Raw genomic sequence first — 13,251 nt, 5'->3', positions numbered from 1 at the left:
TTTGAGTTCATCTTTGAGGTTAGGCACATTGAGAATCAAGATGACATATTTTCTCTCAACTTAAAGGACCATGAATGTTCTTGCAGAAAGTGGCAACTGACAGCTCTCCCCTTTGTTCACTCTATTTGTGCATTGAAGAGTAAAGATCTAAATATTGATGACGACATCCCAAATTTTTATAAGAAATCAAGGTACCAAGTTATATATCAACCAATCATTTATCCTGTTAACAAAACCAATTTATAGATTAAAACAAAGTATCCAGATGTGCAGCCACCAAAATAAAGAAAAATGCTAGGAAGACCCAAGAAGAGGAGGAACCTTGAGCAGGGTGAAATTGATGGGACAAATTGAAACATGAGAAAAATTGGAATGATACTTAGGTGTAGCTGGTGTAGGAAAATTGGACACAATAAGTCAACATGTAAGAGGACACTATCTACAAAATCATCTCAGAAACCAACTCAAACCACTTCGACAAGGGGTATACAATCATCTCAGCCACCAACTCAACCCACTCAGGCAAGGGCTACACAGTCATCTCATTCACCAACTTAAACCACTCAATCGAAGGCTACACAGTCATCTCAGCAAGGAGGGAGGCCAAATAAGTTACCTTTTAGGAAGGCATCTCATTCATCTGTTATACAGGATCCAACAACCAGGCTAAGTGCATCACAAAATGAAGTTGGCCCTACCACTAGGAGATCCACTCCAACAAAGAGACTCAATCCAAAGAAGACCATTTAGTCATGTCTATTTTGATTTATTTCATGTCTGTTTTGCAACAGCTTATGTAATGTATGTTTTGAGAACATGGTTTGTCATGTTTGTTTTGTAACAACTTATGTAATGTCTGTTTTGAGAATCATGGGTTTATAATGATTGTTTTAAGAACATGGTTTGTCAAGTTACCACTGTTGTTTTGAACAAGGTTTAATCAAGTTGAACAAGTTCATGCAAGTTTGTTATGATTCAAGAGTATTCAAGTATAATTTTGTTGTGATACAAGTTTATACAATTTTATTATGATTCAAGTTCATTCATGTATAATTATTGAACTAGTACAACTAATTAATGCCAAACTCTATTCAACATAACACATTCATTCATGAAAAAATAAGTGAGCTAATACAACAAATTCATGCCAAAATTTATATTGTATAACTGGTACATAGTGAAGCAAGGATTGTCAATTGATGCATAAAGTTGGTACATAGTGAAAATAAGGATTGTTAATTGATACATAATGACACAAAGATGACAAATTGGAACGCAGTGAACATTATAGCATCTTGGATACTACAACAAAGAGCACAACATAAAACATAAACTTCCAAAACTTTTCCCACTCGATGGTGTTCTTCAAAGAAACTTCTAATACCATATTACTGAGCCGGAATAGTTCAACCTCTTTTTTGACTTCATAGATATCTTTATTTAACACATCTATCTTACTTTGTTTCTCCATCATGAATTGCTATTTTTCATCTCTAGCTTATTCGTAGAACTATTCAAAGAATCCATAACCAGCATTACTATATCCCTATATAGATTAAGAGAGAAACATACAATATAATAACAATACATTTCAACTATATTTTAACATAGAATCCTCACACTAAAGCTTACTTTAAAATGTTGACAACCCAAAAAAAAATTCTGTAATTGCTGGTTGTTCTTGCCCTTCGAAGTACAACTGTGTCTCCACAACGACAAAAAGGTTTCCATGGAAGATTAGAGTTGCTATATACTTGCGAATCACTTTTATTTTTTGCTGATGATGATGAAATGTGGTCAGAACTCATGATTAAGGCACCAATATAGTCAAATTAGGTTTCAATTTGGGGATTTTTAGCCTATTCAAATAAGGGTTAGATGTGGGGTAAACAAAACACAGATTTAGCAAGGAAAAAGAAGGTTATGAAGAAGGCAATCCACCTCAGCTGCCACATAATCGCAGTCTAATGTTGTTTATCATTATTTGATAGAAAGGAATGTTTAACTCTGTTTAAGTAGATAAAGGATCAAATTGGTGAAATTGTTAGAGTTATTTTTAAAGAAAAAGGACCAAAATGGACCCAGAGGTTGATGTAAGAGACTAAAAGGGTATTAGCCTTAAATTAATAACCATTGTTCTTAAATACTTGTGTTTGTCATCATCAAAAATGGGGATATTGTTGGAACAAAATTGGTTTGTATCATAAATCTAAGATTTTGATGATACCCTACTTTTAAGAAAAAAATTCCTCAGTTATCGTATTTCTTCAACACCTTCAACCATTTATTGACCGAGAGTACACTATGTGACATTTTAAAGGAGACCTCGACCATCCATTGAAGAGGTATTTTTTAAAGTCATTTTGTTGGGGTTTTAAAGGGCCACAGTCCAAAAAATAATTAAATGAAAGAGGATTTAAATCATTTTAAACTCCGTAACTATGGCTGGAAATGAGTTAATTCGAGTCGAACTCGCCTCAGATCAGTTCGACTCGTTAAGAATTGGTCGAGTTCTAGTTCATCAGGAACTTTTTTCAGCTCAAACTCGACTCGTTAGAAGTTCACGGACAACTCGGTTCAACTCGTTAGGTTTAACTCGCTTGTTTCCCGGACTTAAAGTAATTTTTAAAGTGCGTGTGTGTATATGTATATATATATATATATATATATATATATATATATATATATATATATATATATATATATATATATATATATATATATATATGACAGGTACAGAAGATGTCCTACTCGATGTCATAACATGTTGGGATGAAGACTTTCAACATCTAAAACGTGTCTTATAAGGAAGCACAAGACATCATGCCTGATGAGTTGGAAGATTCAGTCTGTATTGAATGATGCAGAATATTCACTGAATATTATGCAATCTTTAAAGGCACAAATTTAAAGGTCGATCGAGAGAATCAAAAGGAATATTTGAAGAACACAAGACTTTCTATAATTGGATGCAATTTAGAAAGATTTGATTGAAGACCTATTTTTAGCAGAAGATGTTATTGATTTGTAACAGCAAATATGCTGCGATTAGAAGCTCAAATCCAGTTGGGACTAGGTTATAAATAGAAGCGTTGCAACCTAAGAAAAGTAGGAAAGCCGAGAATATAACGATGTAGTCATTAGGGTTAGTCCAGGTAAACCTTCCGGCCTGTGGGAAGGTTACTATTGTGATCCTCAAAGCCTGTAGGCAAGAGGAGTATTGTTCTTGGAGGAAGCTTTGAAGTAAATCCAAGATAGGAATCTGAAGAATGGAAACAATAGAAGAAGAATGCTAAGTCGTTGATACAGTTCCTAGGATTGGAAACTGTTCAACACCATTGCGGTGGTTGGGAGTGAGCAAAGGTTCTCTTGTCTTAGATGAGGTTCTAAGATAAAGATTGCATTGGGTGGTGACTAGGTAAACCGGAGGTTGTTTATCTGTAAACCAGAGGTTGTTTACATAAAATAGTACTATTGATAGTGGATCTTCTTCCTGGCTTGGTATGCCCCCAAAGTAGGTGTGATTTCACCGAATTGGGTTAATAATTTCTTGTGTTGTTTATTGTTCTTCTGATTGTTATGTTTATACCTTGCTGAGCTAAATGTTGCATCAGATGTCTTAACATTCTATATAACATCTGAAGTCTGACCTGTCAGAATTTCAGTTAACGAACTTAGTTTATAGCTCATATTCATCTCATTAGGTTCATGAACCTAGTTCAACGATTTAATTTTCGAATTGAATTTCAAACTATTTTCGAGTTGGTTCGGTTTATTGTCAGCCATATCCGCAACATACTATACTAGTTAAAAATTCCATGTACTTTGGACTTTTTTACCTTCTTCCAATGAATGACTAAGGGTGTTGAGAAAATGGAGTATAGGCATGGCAATAAAACTCATACCCGTAGGTAGCCAGGTACCTACTCGAACCCACACCGAAGTTGACGGGGAAAACCCGTTTTGACTGAGTTTGGGTTTTCCCCGATTATAAAATATGGAGACGGTCGGGTAATTGGGACACTAGTATCCACCCCGAACTCGTCCAATTTATTTTTTTATGTGCATTATTATTTATATTTCATAATTTATATAATTAAATATGTGGCTGATGTTTTGATAATTTGATTTGTATTTATTATTTAAAATATTTGAAATGTATGTATGAAATATTTTGAGATTGTTTTATTTTATTATTTATTATGTAATTTGATTTTTGAAAAAGTAAATATTTTTATTATAAAAATTGATTTAACTAAATGGGTGGTGGCCGTAGGGGTGTACATGGGTTGGGTTGAACCGGGTTTGGCCTAACCTGTTATCCAACCCGTTTAAACTTCAATGAGTTAGGTTCGTTGTCCAACCCGCAATTTCATTATTAAAACCAACCCAAACCGACCCGTTCATTTATGAGTTGGGTTGGATTGAGTTTGTGGGTTGTGTTTTAAATTAAAAAATAATAAGGTTTTTTTAATTTAAAAATATTGTAACACAATTCAATACATTTATACTCATTTTTAACACACAAAATGAATGAAGCACATCATATGATATCTAATAATATTAATCAACATGTAGAGCATAGCATGATCTGACATTCAACCTAGACTGGTTGTTGCTAGGACCAGTTTGGAGAATGCTCAAAAGGAGTTGAATGACAACAGGATGTGTAACGCTTCGGAAAATAAGTATATACTTAATTTGGACGTTTGTGACGTTTATTGGAATTGTACCGTTTTTGGAGTTGTTTCAGTCGGTATTAGTTCGGGATGGCGGACTAATATTTAATTGAAGGTTTTCATATTTTTGGTACCGGAAATATTATTAAGGTAATATTCCGCGTTTTGGGGCGTTTGAACGATATTTGAGCGTAGGGGCATTTTGGTCATTTCCGCGAGGAAGATATTTTCTTTATAAAGAAAACAAAGATAGAAAGAAAAAGAGAAAGAAAGGAAAGAAAGAAAGAGAAGAGAGAAAGAAGAAGAGGAAAAGAAGGAAAAAGTGTAGATTGGTGGATTCTCAACCGAATCGATTACCGATCGTCACAATAGCAAGGTAAGGGGGTGAATCTAATTTATCTTGGATGTATGATTCTTATAGTCTTGTTCTTGTTCTTGTTCTTGTTCTTCTTGTTCCAATTGCCACAATTTTCTTGTGTGTTCTTTGTTTGATCTAAGTTTGTTTGAGAATGATTGTATGATGAATAAATGATATCCTTGTTGTGTTGTGGTGATTGATCATGCTTTCTTTTCCATTTCTATGGCTTGATTGAGTTTGGGTAAAAAGTTAGGTTTTGGGATAGATTGGTGAATTAACCATGGAAAGTGTGATAATAGGTTGTTTCTATGGTTTGTATGTGTTGTATTGGTGTTGTAATGATATTTTGGAGTGGTTTTGGTGGGTATAGGGGGCCTGGAACAGTTCTGGTGCGTTCTGGTTTTTTTCTGGGTTTACGCAGGTCCGCTGAGCGGAGGTGGGTCCGCTGAGCGGAGGTGCTGTTGCAGAAAATTCTCTGCCGAGGTCCGCTGAGCGGAGCTGAAGCGGATGACAGCTTTTTCTGTTTTTCCAAAACTTCGAAACTTCGTAACTCTTGAACCGTAACTCCGATTTTGTCGCCGTTCGAAGCGTTGGAAAGCTAACGCAATGAACTATATTATTATCTAATTAAATGATTCATAGGATGTAGTATCCCATTATTTTTATTAGGATCAAGTGATGAGTTGTGTAGTATGTTCAATTATCCAAACTTTGAAACCTTATAACTTTTAATTCGTAGCTCCGTTTCGTACGCCGTTCGAAGTGTTAGGAAGCTAGTTGGATGTTCTATATGATAGTATAGGCTTGGTTAGCTTGTTATTGATTGGTTATGAGGTGTTGTTGATGAAAACACATAATTGTTTATATGCGCGATATGATTGGTAAATAATCATAGTGCTTGGTTGTAATTGTTAATGATGTAGGATGTAGTAGTGGTTGGTTGATTTTCATAAATGGTTTTGTGAACTAGTGCATGATAAATCATAATGATGTGTTGTGTGAATGTTATCGTAATGGTACGAGGTATGTGATTAGTTGTCGATAACATGAGATCATGTTCATATGTGTTATGTATTAATGAATGTTCGTTCTTGATGTGAGACGATGTTTGGTTGTTTGTTATTAACATGATGTGTGGCCTTATGGCAAGTAAATGTTGTTATGAGAATGATGTATTATCATTGTTGAATTGTTGATATTACAACTTGTTGATGATGTATTGATGAAGTTGTGGGTCGATGGCCAATATTAATTTGATGTGTATAAGTGTGGTATACGTTCATCTATGCCGATGTGGCCAGTATGTTTGAACGGTGAATGTGTGCTGTGTGCTTATTAATGCCTGTGTGGTAATTATGGTGTGATGTAATTGATAACGATGTTATTAATTGGTGATGTATCCTTTTGGATAGAATATAAACGGTGTAACATGGGTATGTGACCGTGTTATATTGTTGATGATGTTGTTGTCGTGTAATAGAGTCATATATTTGCACAGCATAACATTTCATTACGTTAATGGCGGAATGCTATTAGCAGGTGGCCTGAATTGGCAATTATTACCAGTGGGGGCTTAATGCTCGGTAAAAAGGTGTATTTGCCCTAGTGGCAAGAGGTCATCAGTGGGGGCTAAATGCTCGATGACGTTTAGTCGTAGCTTGATGCTCGACAAAGGTGTATTTTCCTGAGGGAAAGAAGTCCCAGCATAATGCTCGGCAAAGGTGTATTTGTCATAATGACAAGGGGAGTTTTACTCCGGATTTGGTACCACATGCATATGCATAGTTAAGTCTCATTCATCATTGTCTGTCTTTATAATTATGTTATCATTCATGTGTCACATTACTTATATATTGATTGTGGTTGAATGAGTGGATTACTTTGTTGTATGATTATTGATGATACTTGTTGGCATTACTATAATTGTCATGCTTTCATTATGAATTATATTCTCACCCTTCTGCTGATTTGATGCTTGAGTGGCATCCTGCAGATTAGCCGCTTTGGGAGTCTTTTGGAAGAGGTAGTTCTCCAGTTGGTCTTGTCGGTCGCTCTGATACGTAACACCGGGGAGTCGGGAGTCTGTTGTTATTTATTTATATATGACTCTTTGAACATGTATATGTGTTTAATGTGTTGATGTGTATTGTAAACACTTTATTTTGGAAAACTCCTCTTTGAGAGTGAGAGATATATGTATATATATATATATATATATATATATATATATATATATATATATATATATATATATATATATATATGTTCATATCTTCCGTGTGTTATGTATCATTTTATTGGCAGGTGTGTATGCGTTTGGCATCGTTGATGTCCGTTTATTTTCCAGGTGTTTGTTTGGTTATTTAGTGTAACATCCTAATTGCGTTGTATGAAATTTTAAATACTCTGATATTTGTACCTATATGCCTGGGTAGAATTGGGGTGTTACAGGATGAACAACAAATTAATTGATAAAATTAAAGGGCTAACTGAACAGGTCATTGAGCTCAATGAGATTGAAGGAAAAATTATGCAGTAGAAGGCTAAGATACAATGGTTGAAAATAGGGGATGCTAACAACTCTTACTTCTATGCTCACATCAAAGCCAAATATCACTCTAATAGCCTGCATAACTTGAGGAAGCAAGATGGTACTATTGTTCAGAGCCAACAGGAGATAAACAAAGAAGTCCTTGAGTTCTATGAGAATTTAATGGACAGTTCTGAGGGAAATCTCAATCAAATAGATATTGTTGCCATGCGGATGGTTAAGCAGCTTACTCTTAGGCAAAGGGAATATCTAATTAGCAGAATTTTTGATGAGGAAATTTACAAAGCTCTTCAGGGTATTGGGGACCTAAAAGCCCCAGGCCTTGATGGGTTTGGGGAAAAGTTCTTCAAAACCAGTTGGAGGACTGTTAAAGGTGATGTGATAGCTATTGTGAGGGAATACTTTGAATAGGGCAGAATTTACAGACCTTTTGACAACACTGTGGTTTCCCTCATTCCCAAGACCAAAGATGCTAAAGAGGTTAAAGACTATCGTCCCATTGCTGTCTGTACTATTCTTTACAAAGTCATTTCCAAGATTATGACTAGCAGCCTTGGGAGAGTGCTTCCAACTGTGATAAGCAATAATCAAGTTGCCTTTGTCCATGGCCAAAATATTCACAACCATATCATGCTAGCCTATGAGCTTATTAAAGGTTATACCAGGAAAGGTGGGACCCTCAGGACTATGATGAAGATTGACCTTCAAAAGGCCTATGATATGGTCAATTGGGGGGCCCTAGAGAATATTATGAGATAGATTGGTATTCCTCATCAGTTCATCCAATGGATTATGCTGGGCGTGACTACTGTGTCCTACAGGTTCAACATAATGGGGGGAGTATACTAATAATTTGCAGGCTCAAAGATGTATTAGGCAAGGAGATCCTATCTCTCCCTTACTCTTTGTGCTCATTACGGAGTACTTGACTAGACTCATGGACAGAATGCAGCTTGATCCTAATTTCAATCACCATCCCAAATGTGAGAAAGTTAAACTGACCAACCTAACTTTTGCTGATTTCATTTCACTGTTCTGCAGAGGGGATGCTATAGCTGCCCAATTGATGTTTCAGACTATGCGTAAATTCTCTACCTCCACAGGTATGGTAATGAATCCAAACAAATGCAAGATTTATTTCTGTGGTTTAAATTTTGATGATAGGGCTATTCTGAAGCATGTTCTGGATTCCAAGAAGGCGACTATCCTTTTAGATACTTGGGAGTTCCCTTAACTACCAAGAAGCTTAGCATAAGTCACTACCTTCCTCTTATAGACAAGATTGTTACCCGCATTCACCACTGGTCTGCTAAGCTTCTTAGCTATGTAGGCAAGCTGCAATTACTGAAAATCATCTCTCATGCCATGGCTCAGTTTTGGATGCAGTGCTTTCCCATCCCAAAAATGGTGATTAAAAAGATTGATGCCATTTGTCGTAGTTTTATCTGGACAGATTCTAAAGAGATTAGCAGGAAGTGTCCAGTGGCTTGGAACACTATGTGCAAACCAATTGCTCCGGGTGGATTACATTTGCTCAATGACTGTGTGGAATGAAGTTATGTTGCTCAAGTGCCTTTGAAATCTCTGTTGTAAAGCTGATAACCTGTGGGTGATTTGGATTCACACATACTACTTCAAGGGTGAGGATGTGATGGAGTACACACCCAAGATTCAGAACTCTTGGATCATGCGTGGCATTCTGAGTACTAGAAACCTGATAACTAAAGTTCAAATGGAGTGGAATAGGGCTGTGGAGAACCACCAATTCAAGGCTATGGCATTCTATGCCAAGCTAATTGATGAAGGTCAAAGAGTTCCCCGGAGAAGATTAATTCAGGGGAATAAAGCTAGACCTCGCGCTGTGCATTGCCTTTGGTTAACCTGTCATGGTAAGCTTGCTACCAAGGCTAGGCTCAAGAAGTTTGGCATGCTGGACAATGACTTTTGCAGTCTGTGTAGCTCCACTGAGGAAACCATGAACCATCTTTTTTTCTGCTGTGAGAAAACCAGTCCTATATGGCGTGGGATGCTCCAGTGGATGGAAGAGTCTCATATACCAACACATTAGGATGCATAGTTGATGTGGTTGACTAATAGAACTAAAAAGGTGGCGCGTGGAGCTCCTCAAGGTGATAACTGCTGAAACAGTTTACCAGAATTGGCATTATAGAAATAGTATTATTTTTGGACACACTGTTGATATTACAAATATAGTTAAAAATACTATAGAGAATATATTGTATAGAAGGTGGAAAAGTAAAAAGATTAGGAGCCACCTTGGGCCTCTCATGATGTAGAACTTGTCCTCTTGGATGGTTGGACCCCTTTAGGATCACCTTGCTTGTTTTGGTATTTTTGAATTAATATATATTCTTTTCTTAATTAAAAAAAATCAACATGACATAACACTAGATAATAATATAATTAAAATTCCTTAAGACACATTATTTTCATAAAATACATAAGTTGGAAATGATACAAAAGAAAATAAGAAATAACATTTTGTCCTGGAATTACGAAAACTAATTGATTTAGTAGTATTATTGGTGGAGAATAAATTTTTTTTTTTGAAAAAATTATGGTTAGTAAGGAGATAATAATTTTATATTTTTATTTAAAATAATAATATAAAATAAAAATTTGTAATGTAACATCAATTGAGTCAACGGATCGAGGGTTGCAAAACTCAAATTCGATATCCGAACCAAAACTATATGGGTTATTGCGGGTTGGGTTAGATATACTCGTAAATGAACGGATTTGGGTAATTTATGGGTTGGTTCGACTTGAGTTAACGGGTTTGTGGATTGACCCGCACCCATGAACACTCTTAAGTGGCGGGACGGGATACCCAAACCCAATCCAAACGTCTTTGGGATGGATTTGAGTTTTAATTCTCCATCCCCATTTAAATTTGAGGCGGAGAACGAAGATTGATTGGAGATTCGAGTTTGAATTTGAGGAGTAAAAAATCATCTCCGAACCACTGTGTTGCGAAAAAAAATTTAAATAACCAGGTTTAATAAATAAAATACAGAAAAAACCAACTTTTCGGGGTATTTACCAAAGTGTCTAGGTTTGGGACATACTGGAAGAGAATGCGCCAAATGAAATGGCGCATGCATGTCACACAAGCCAAACCATTTGGCGCATAAGAAGAAAAATTAGGGCAAGAATTTGCAAGCCATTTGAAATGGCGCATATGGCCATGTATTAACACATAGGCGCCAAACCAATTGGCTCCTATGTGTGGGCCATTTTTTTTTTCAAAATTAACCCGTTTTGGGTATTTTCGCGTACCGTTTTCGATTTCGGTCTATTATTTTCGTAAAAACGTCTAATAAATCGAGTTCGTAAAAATCTTATTAACCCTAAATAATGTAATGTATGCGTTATCGATATCGGTTTTTTACTAAAGCTCAATTTATTGATGAAAGACCGATGAACGGTTACAAGAGGTGAACGGTTACAAGAGGTGAACGGTTACAAGAGTTGGTAAGCGAAACTGATACATTGCATTAAAAAAAATACAGATTATACTAAACTTGCGACGCTGTCGAGCCACGATTAGGGCATCTTTTGATATTGTGCCCCACCTGACGGCAAATGCTGCATTTTCGTTCCATTTTGTCGCGGACGTCCATTTCGGTTCTAATCCGTGTACTATTGGGACGCCCTTTTTTCTTTCGCCGCATTGCGTCGTTGTGCCAAACTACCTCTCCTTCATACTCAGGCCAGTAATCCTCCTTGGCCACCACAGGAAACGCAACACTGTAAACTCTGAGCAATGTCTGAGTCTTGTAAATCGGAGACAGTAGTGATATAGCGTCGCGGTGGGCATACGCACATGCAGCTATGACGTGTGAGCAAGGCATACGAAAAGCTTGAAACCTTCCACAGTCGCACCAATCTTCGTCAAGAAGAACCCTATATTGTTGCCTTGGCAGTCCCTCAATGTGGTCAATTGTCTCGCGCACACTGAACGTGCGATTGAATCGGTCGAAAGAAGTCACCTGATGAGTGTTCGCTTTTGCCGATTGCTGTTGCATAAATTTCATGCAACTATCGCTTAATAGTTGACCAGCTTGCCTAACATCACCCCATCTCCTGCCTCTTGTTGAGAAGAGTGAAGCCATCCTAAAGTATGTGGCCTCCACAAGTGCTGTGATTGGAAGGTTACGGATGCCTTTGAAAACGCCATTCATGGATTCCACAAGATTAGTTGTCATATGGCCCCATCGCACGCCATTGTCGTATGCCCTTGTCCATTTGTCCCTGGAAAGATTATCTACCCAAGTACCTGCCTCTGGATTTGTCATTACAATCTCACTCCTATAATGCTGGAACGTGGGTTGGGTCAATGCATAACCAGCATTGACTAGGGCCTTTCTTAGATGTCTGTCCTTGATCTCCCGCATGAAGTTTTGGGCGATGTGGCGAATACAATAGACGTGTTTTGAAGGGGGGTCATGCCATCCGTTCGCTGGATTATTGTAAGCACTCTCTATGGAAGCGTGCCTATCAGAGATTAAACATATGTCAGGCTGGGGAGCAACATGTTCTCGGAGGTTCCTTAGAAAGAAACTCCAAGCCCCCGCAGTTTCACCTTCGACGATAGCAAACACCACTGGAAATATGTTGCTGTTCCCGTCTTGTGCAACCGCCATGAGCATTGTTCCTTTGTATTTGTCGTATAACCATGTCCCATCAATTTGAAGTATGGGTTTACAGTGTGCAAAACCTCGGACGCAAGGTTTGAACGCCCAAAAAAGCCGATGGAATATTCCGTTTCCTTGGACAGGGTTTCCATCCGGTGCATGCGCGGGCAGTGTCTCTAGAATAGTAACAGTGCCAGGTGCGTAACTGTGTAGCGCATTGAGGTATCGGGGAAGAATTTTGTATGACTCCTCCCAGTTGCCGTAGACTGTCTCAATTGCCTTTGTTTTTGCAACCCACGCCTTTCTGTAAGATGGAGTGTAGTTGAAGGTTGTAACGATGTGTGATATTATATTTTTAACCTTCAGAGACGGATCAGAGCTTACGAGAGGCAAGATCTCCTGACATATAAGATCGACACTGAGTTTTGTATGATCCTGGGAATTGTTAGGGTTGACACACGTGTGTTTCTGCGTAATCGACCCTATTTTCCATGCATTACTTCTCTTCCTATAAGAGGCCAACAGTCTGAACCCGCACTCTGGATTTTTACAAGTGATTACATACCGTTCCAGGTTTGAACGGTCTACTTCAAAATCAACGTTGTTCGCCATGTGCCATTTTTTTATTCTTCTCAGACATGCCTCCTTAGAAGGAAACTTGTCTCCTTCCTTTAATTCTTCGTCATTTTGTATGTAGGGTGTGAAGAAGATGTCTGATGATGGTTCGTCACCTTGGAGGTTCAAGTTACTCATATGTGCTGGAGGTGCGTACGCATGAGCTGGAGGCACCAACGTTTGCTGCTCGTCGTCGGATTCCTCGTTGACCATGTCGTCAAATTCAGTTTCCAGATCGTCTTCTTCCTCGTCAATGACGTCAACCTCGTCTTGCTCGTTGACTGGTGGGTCAATAACTTGTGACTGGACAACATTAGTTTCTTGTGTCTCAACCTGAAGAGTAACGTACAGCTCGATGGAATCCAACCCAGAGTATTCGTGGGTGGTAAA

At 37.6% G+C, this 13,251-nt stretch overlaps 1 protein-coding gene across 1 annotated transcript; it reads left to right on the top strand.

Annotated features, from left to right (window-relative positions):
* Window positions 1-8,525: 8,525 nt before the first annotated feature.
* On the top strand, window positions 8,526-9,142 carry LOC131633505 (uncharacterized). Its single transcript, XM_058904218.1, has 2 exons — window positions 8,526-8,696; window positions 8,753-9,142. The coding sequence occupies exons 1-2, from the start codon at window positions 8,526-8,528 to the stop codon at window positions 9,140-9,142; spliced, it is 561 nt and encodes a 186-aa protein (XP_058760201.1).
* The last annotated feature ends 4,109 nt before the right edge of the window (window positions 9,143-13,251 follow it).

The sequence above is a fragment of the Vicia villosa genome, unplaced genomic scaffold (genome assembly GCF_029867415.1).
Source record: "Vicia villosa cultivar HV-30 ecotype Madison, WI unplaced genomic scaffold, Vvil1.0 ctg.001130F_1_1, whole genome shotgun sequence".
Taxonomy (NCBI): Eukaryota; Viridiplantae; Streptophyta; class Magnoliopsida; order Fabales; family Fabaceae; genus Vicia; species Vicia villosa.
Note: the sequence above shows the minus strand (reverse complement) of the source record. Positions and strands in the feature narration are given on the sequence as shown.

Excerpts from the sequence above, each read along its gene's own strand:
- LOC131633505 (XM_058904218.1), top strand. The coding sequence starts at position 8,526 with ATGGACAGAATGCAGCTTGATCCTAATTTCAATCACCATCCCAAATGT. Across the intron at positions 8,697-8,752 it reads TCTCTACCTCCACAGGTATG|GGCTATTCTGAAGCATGTTC; the intron begins GTAATGAATCCA and ends TTTTGATGATAG.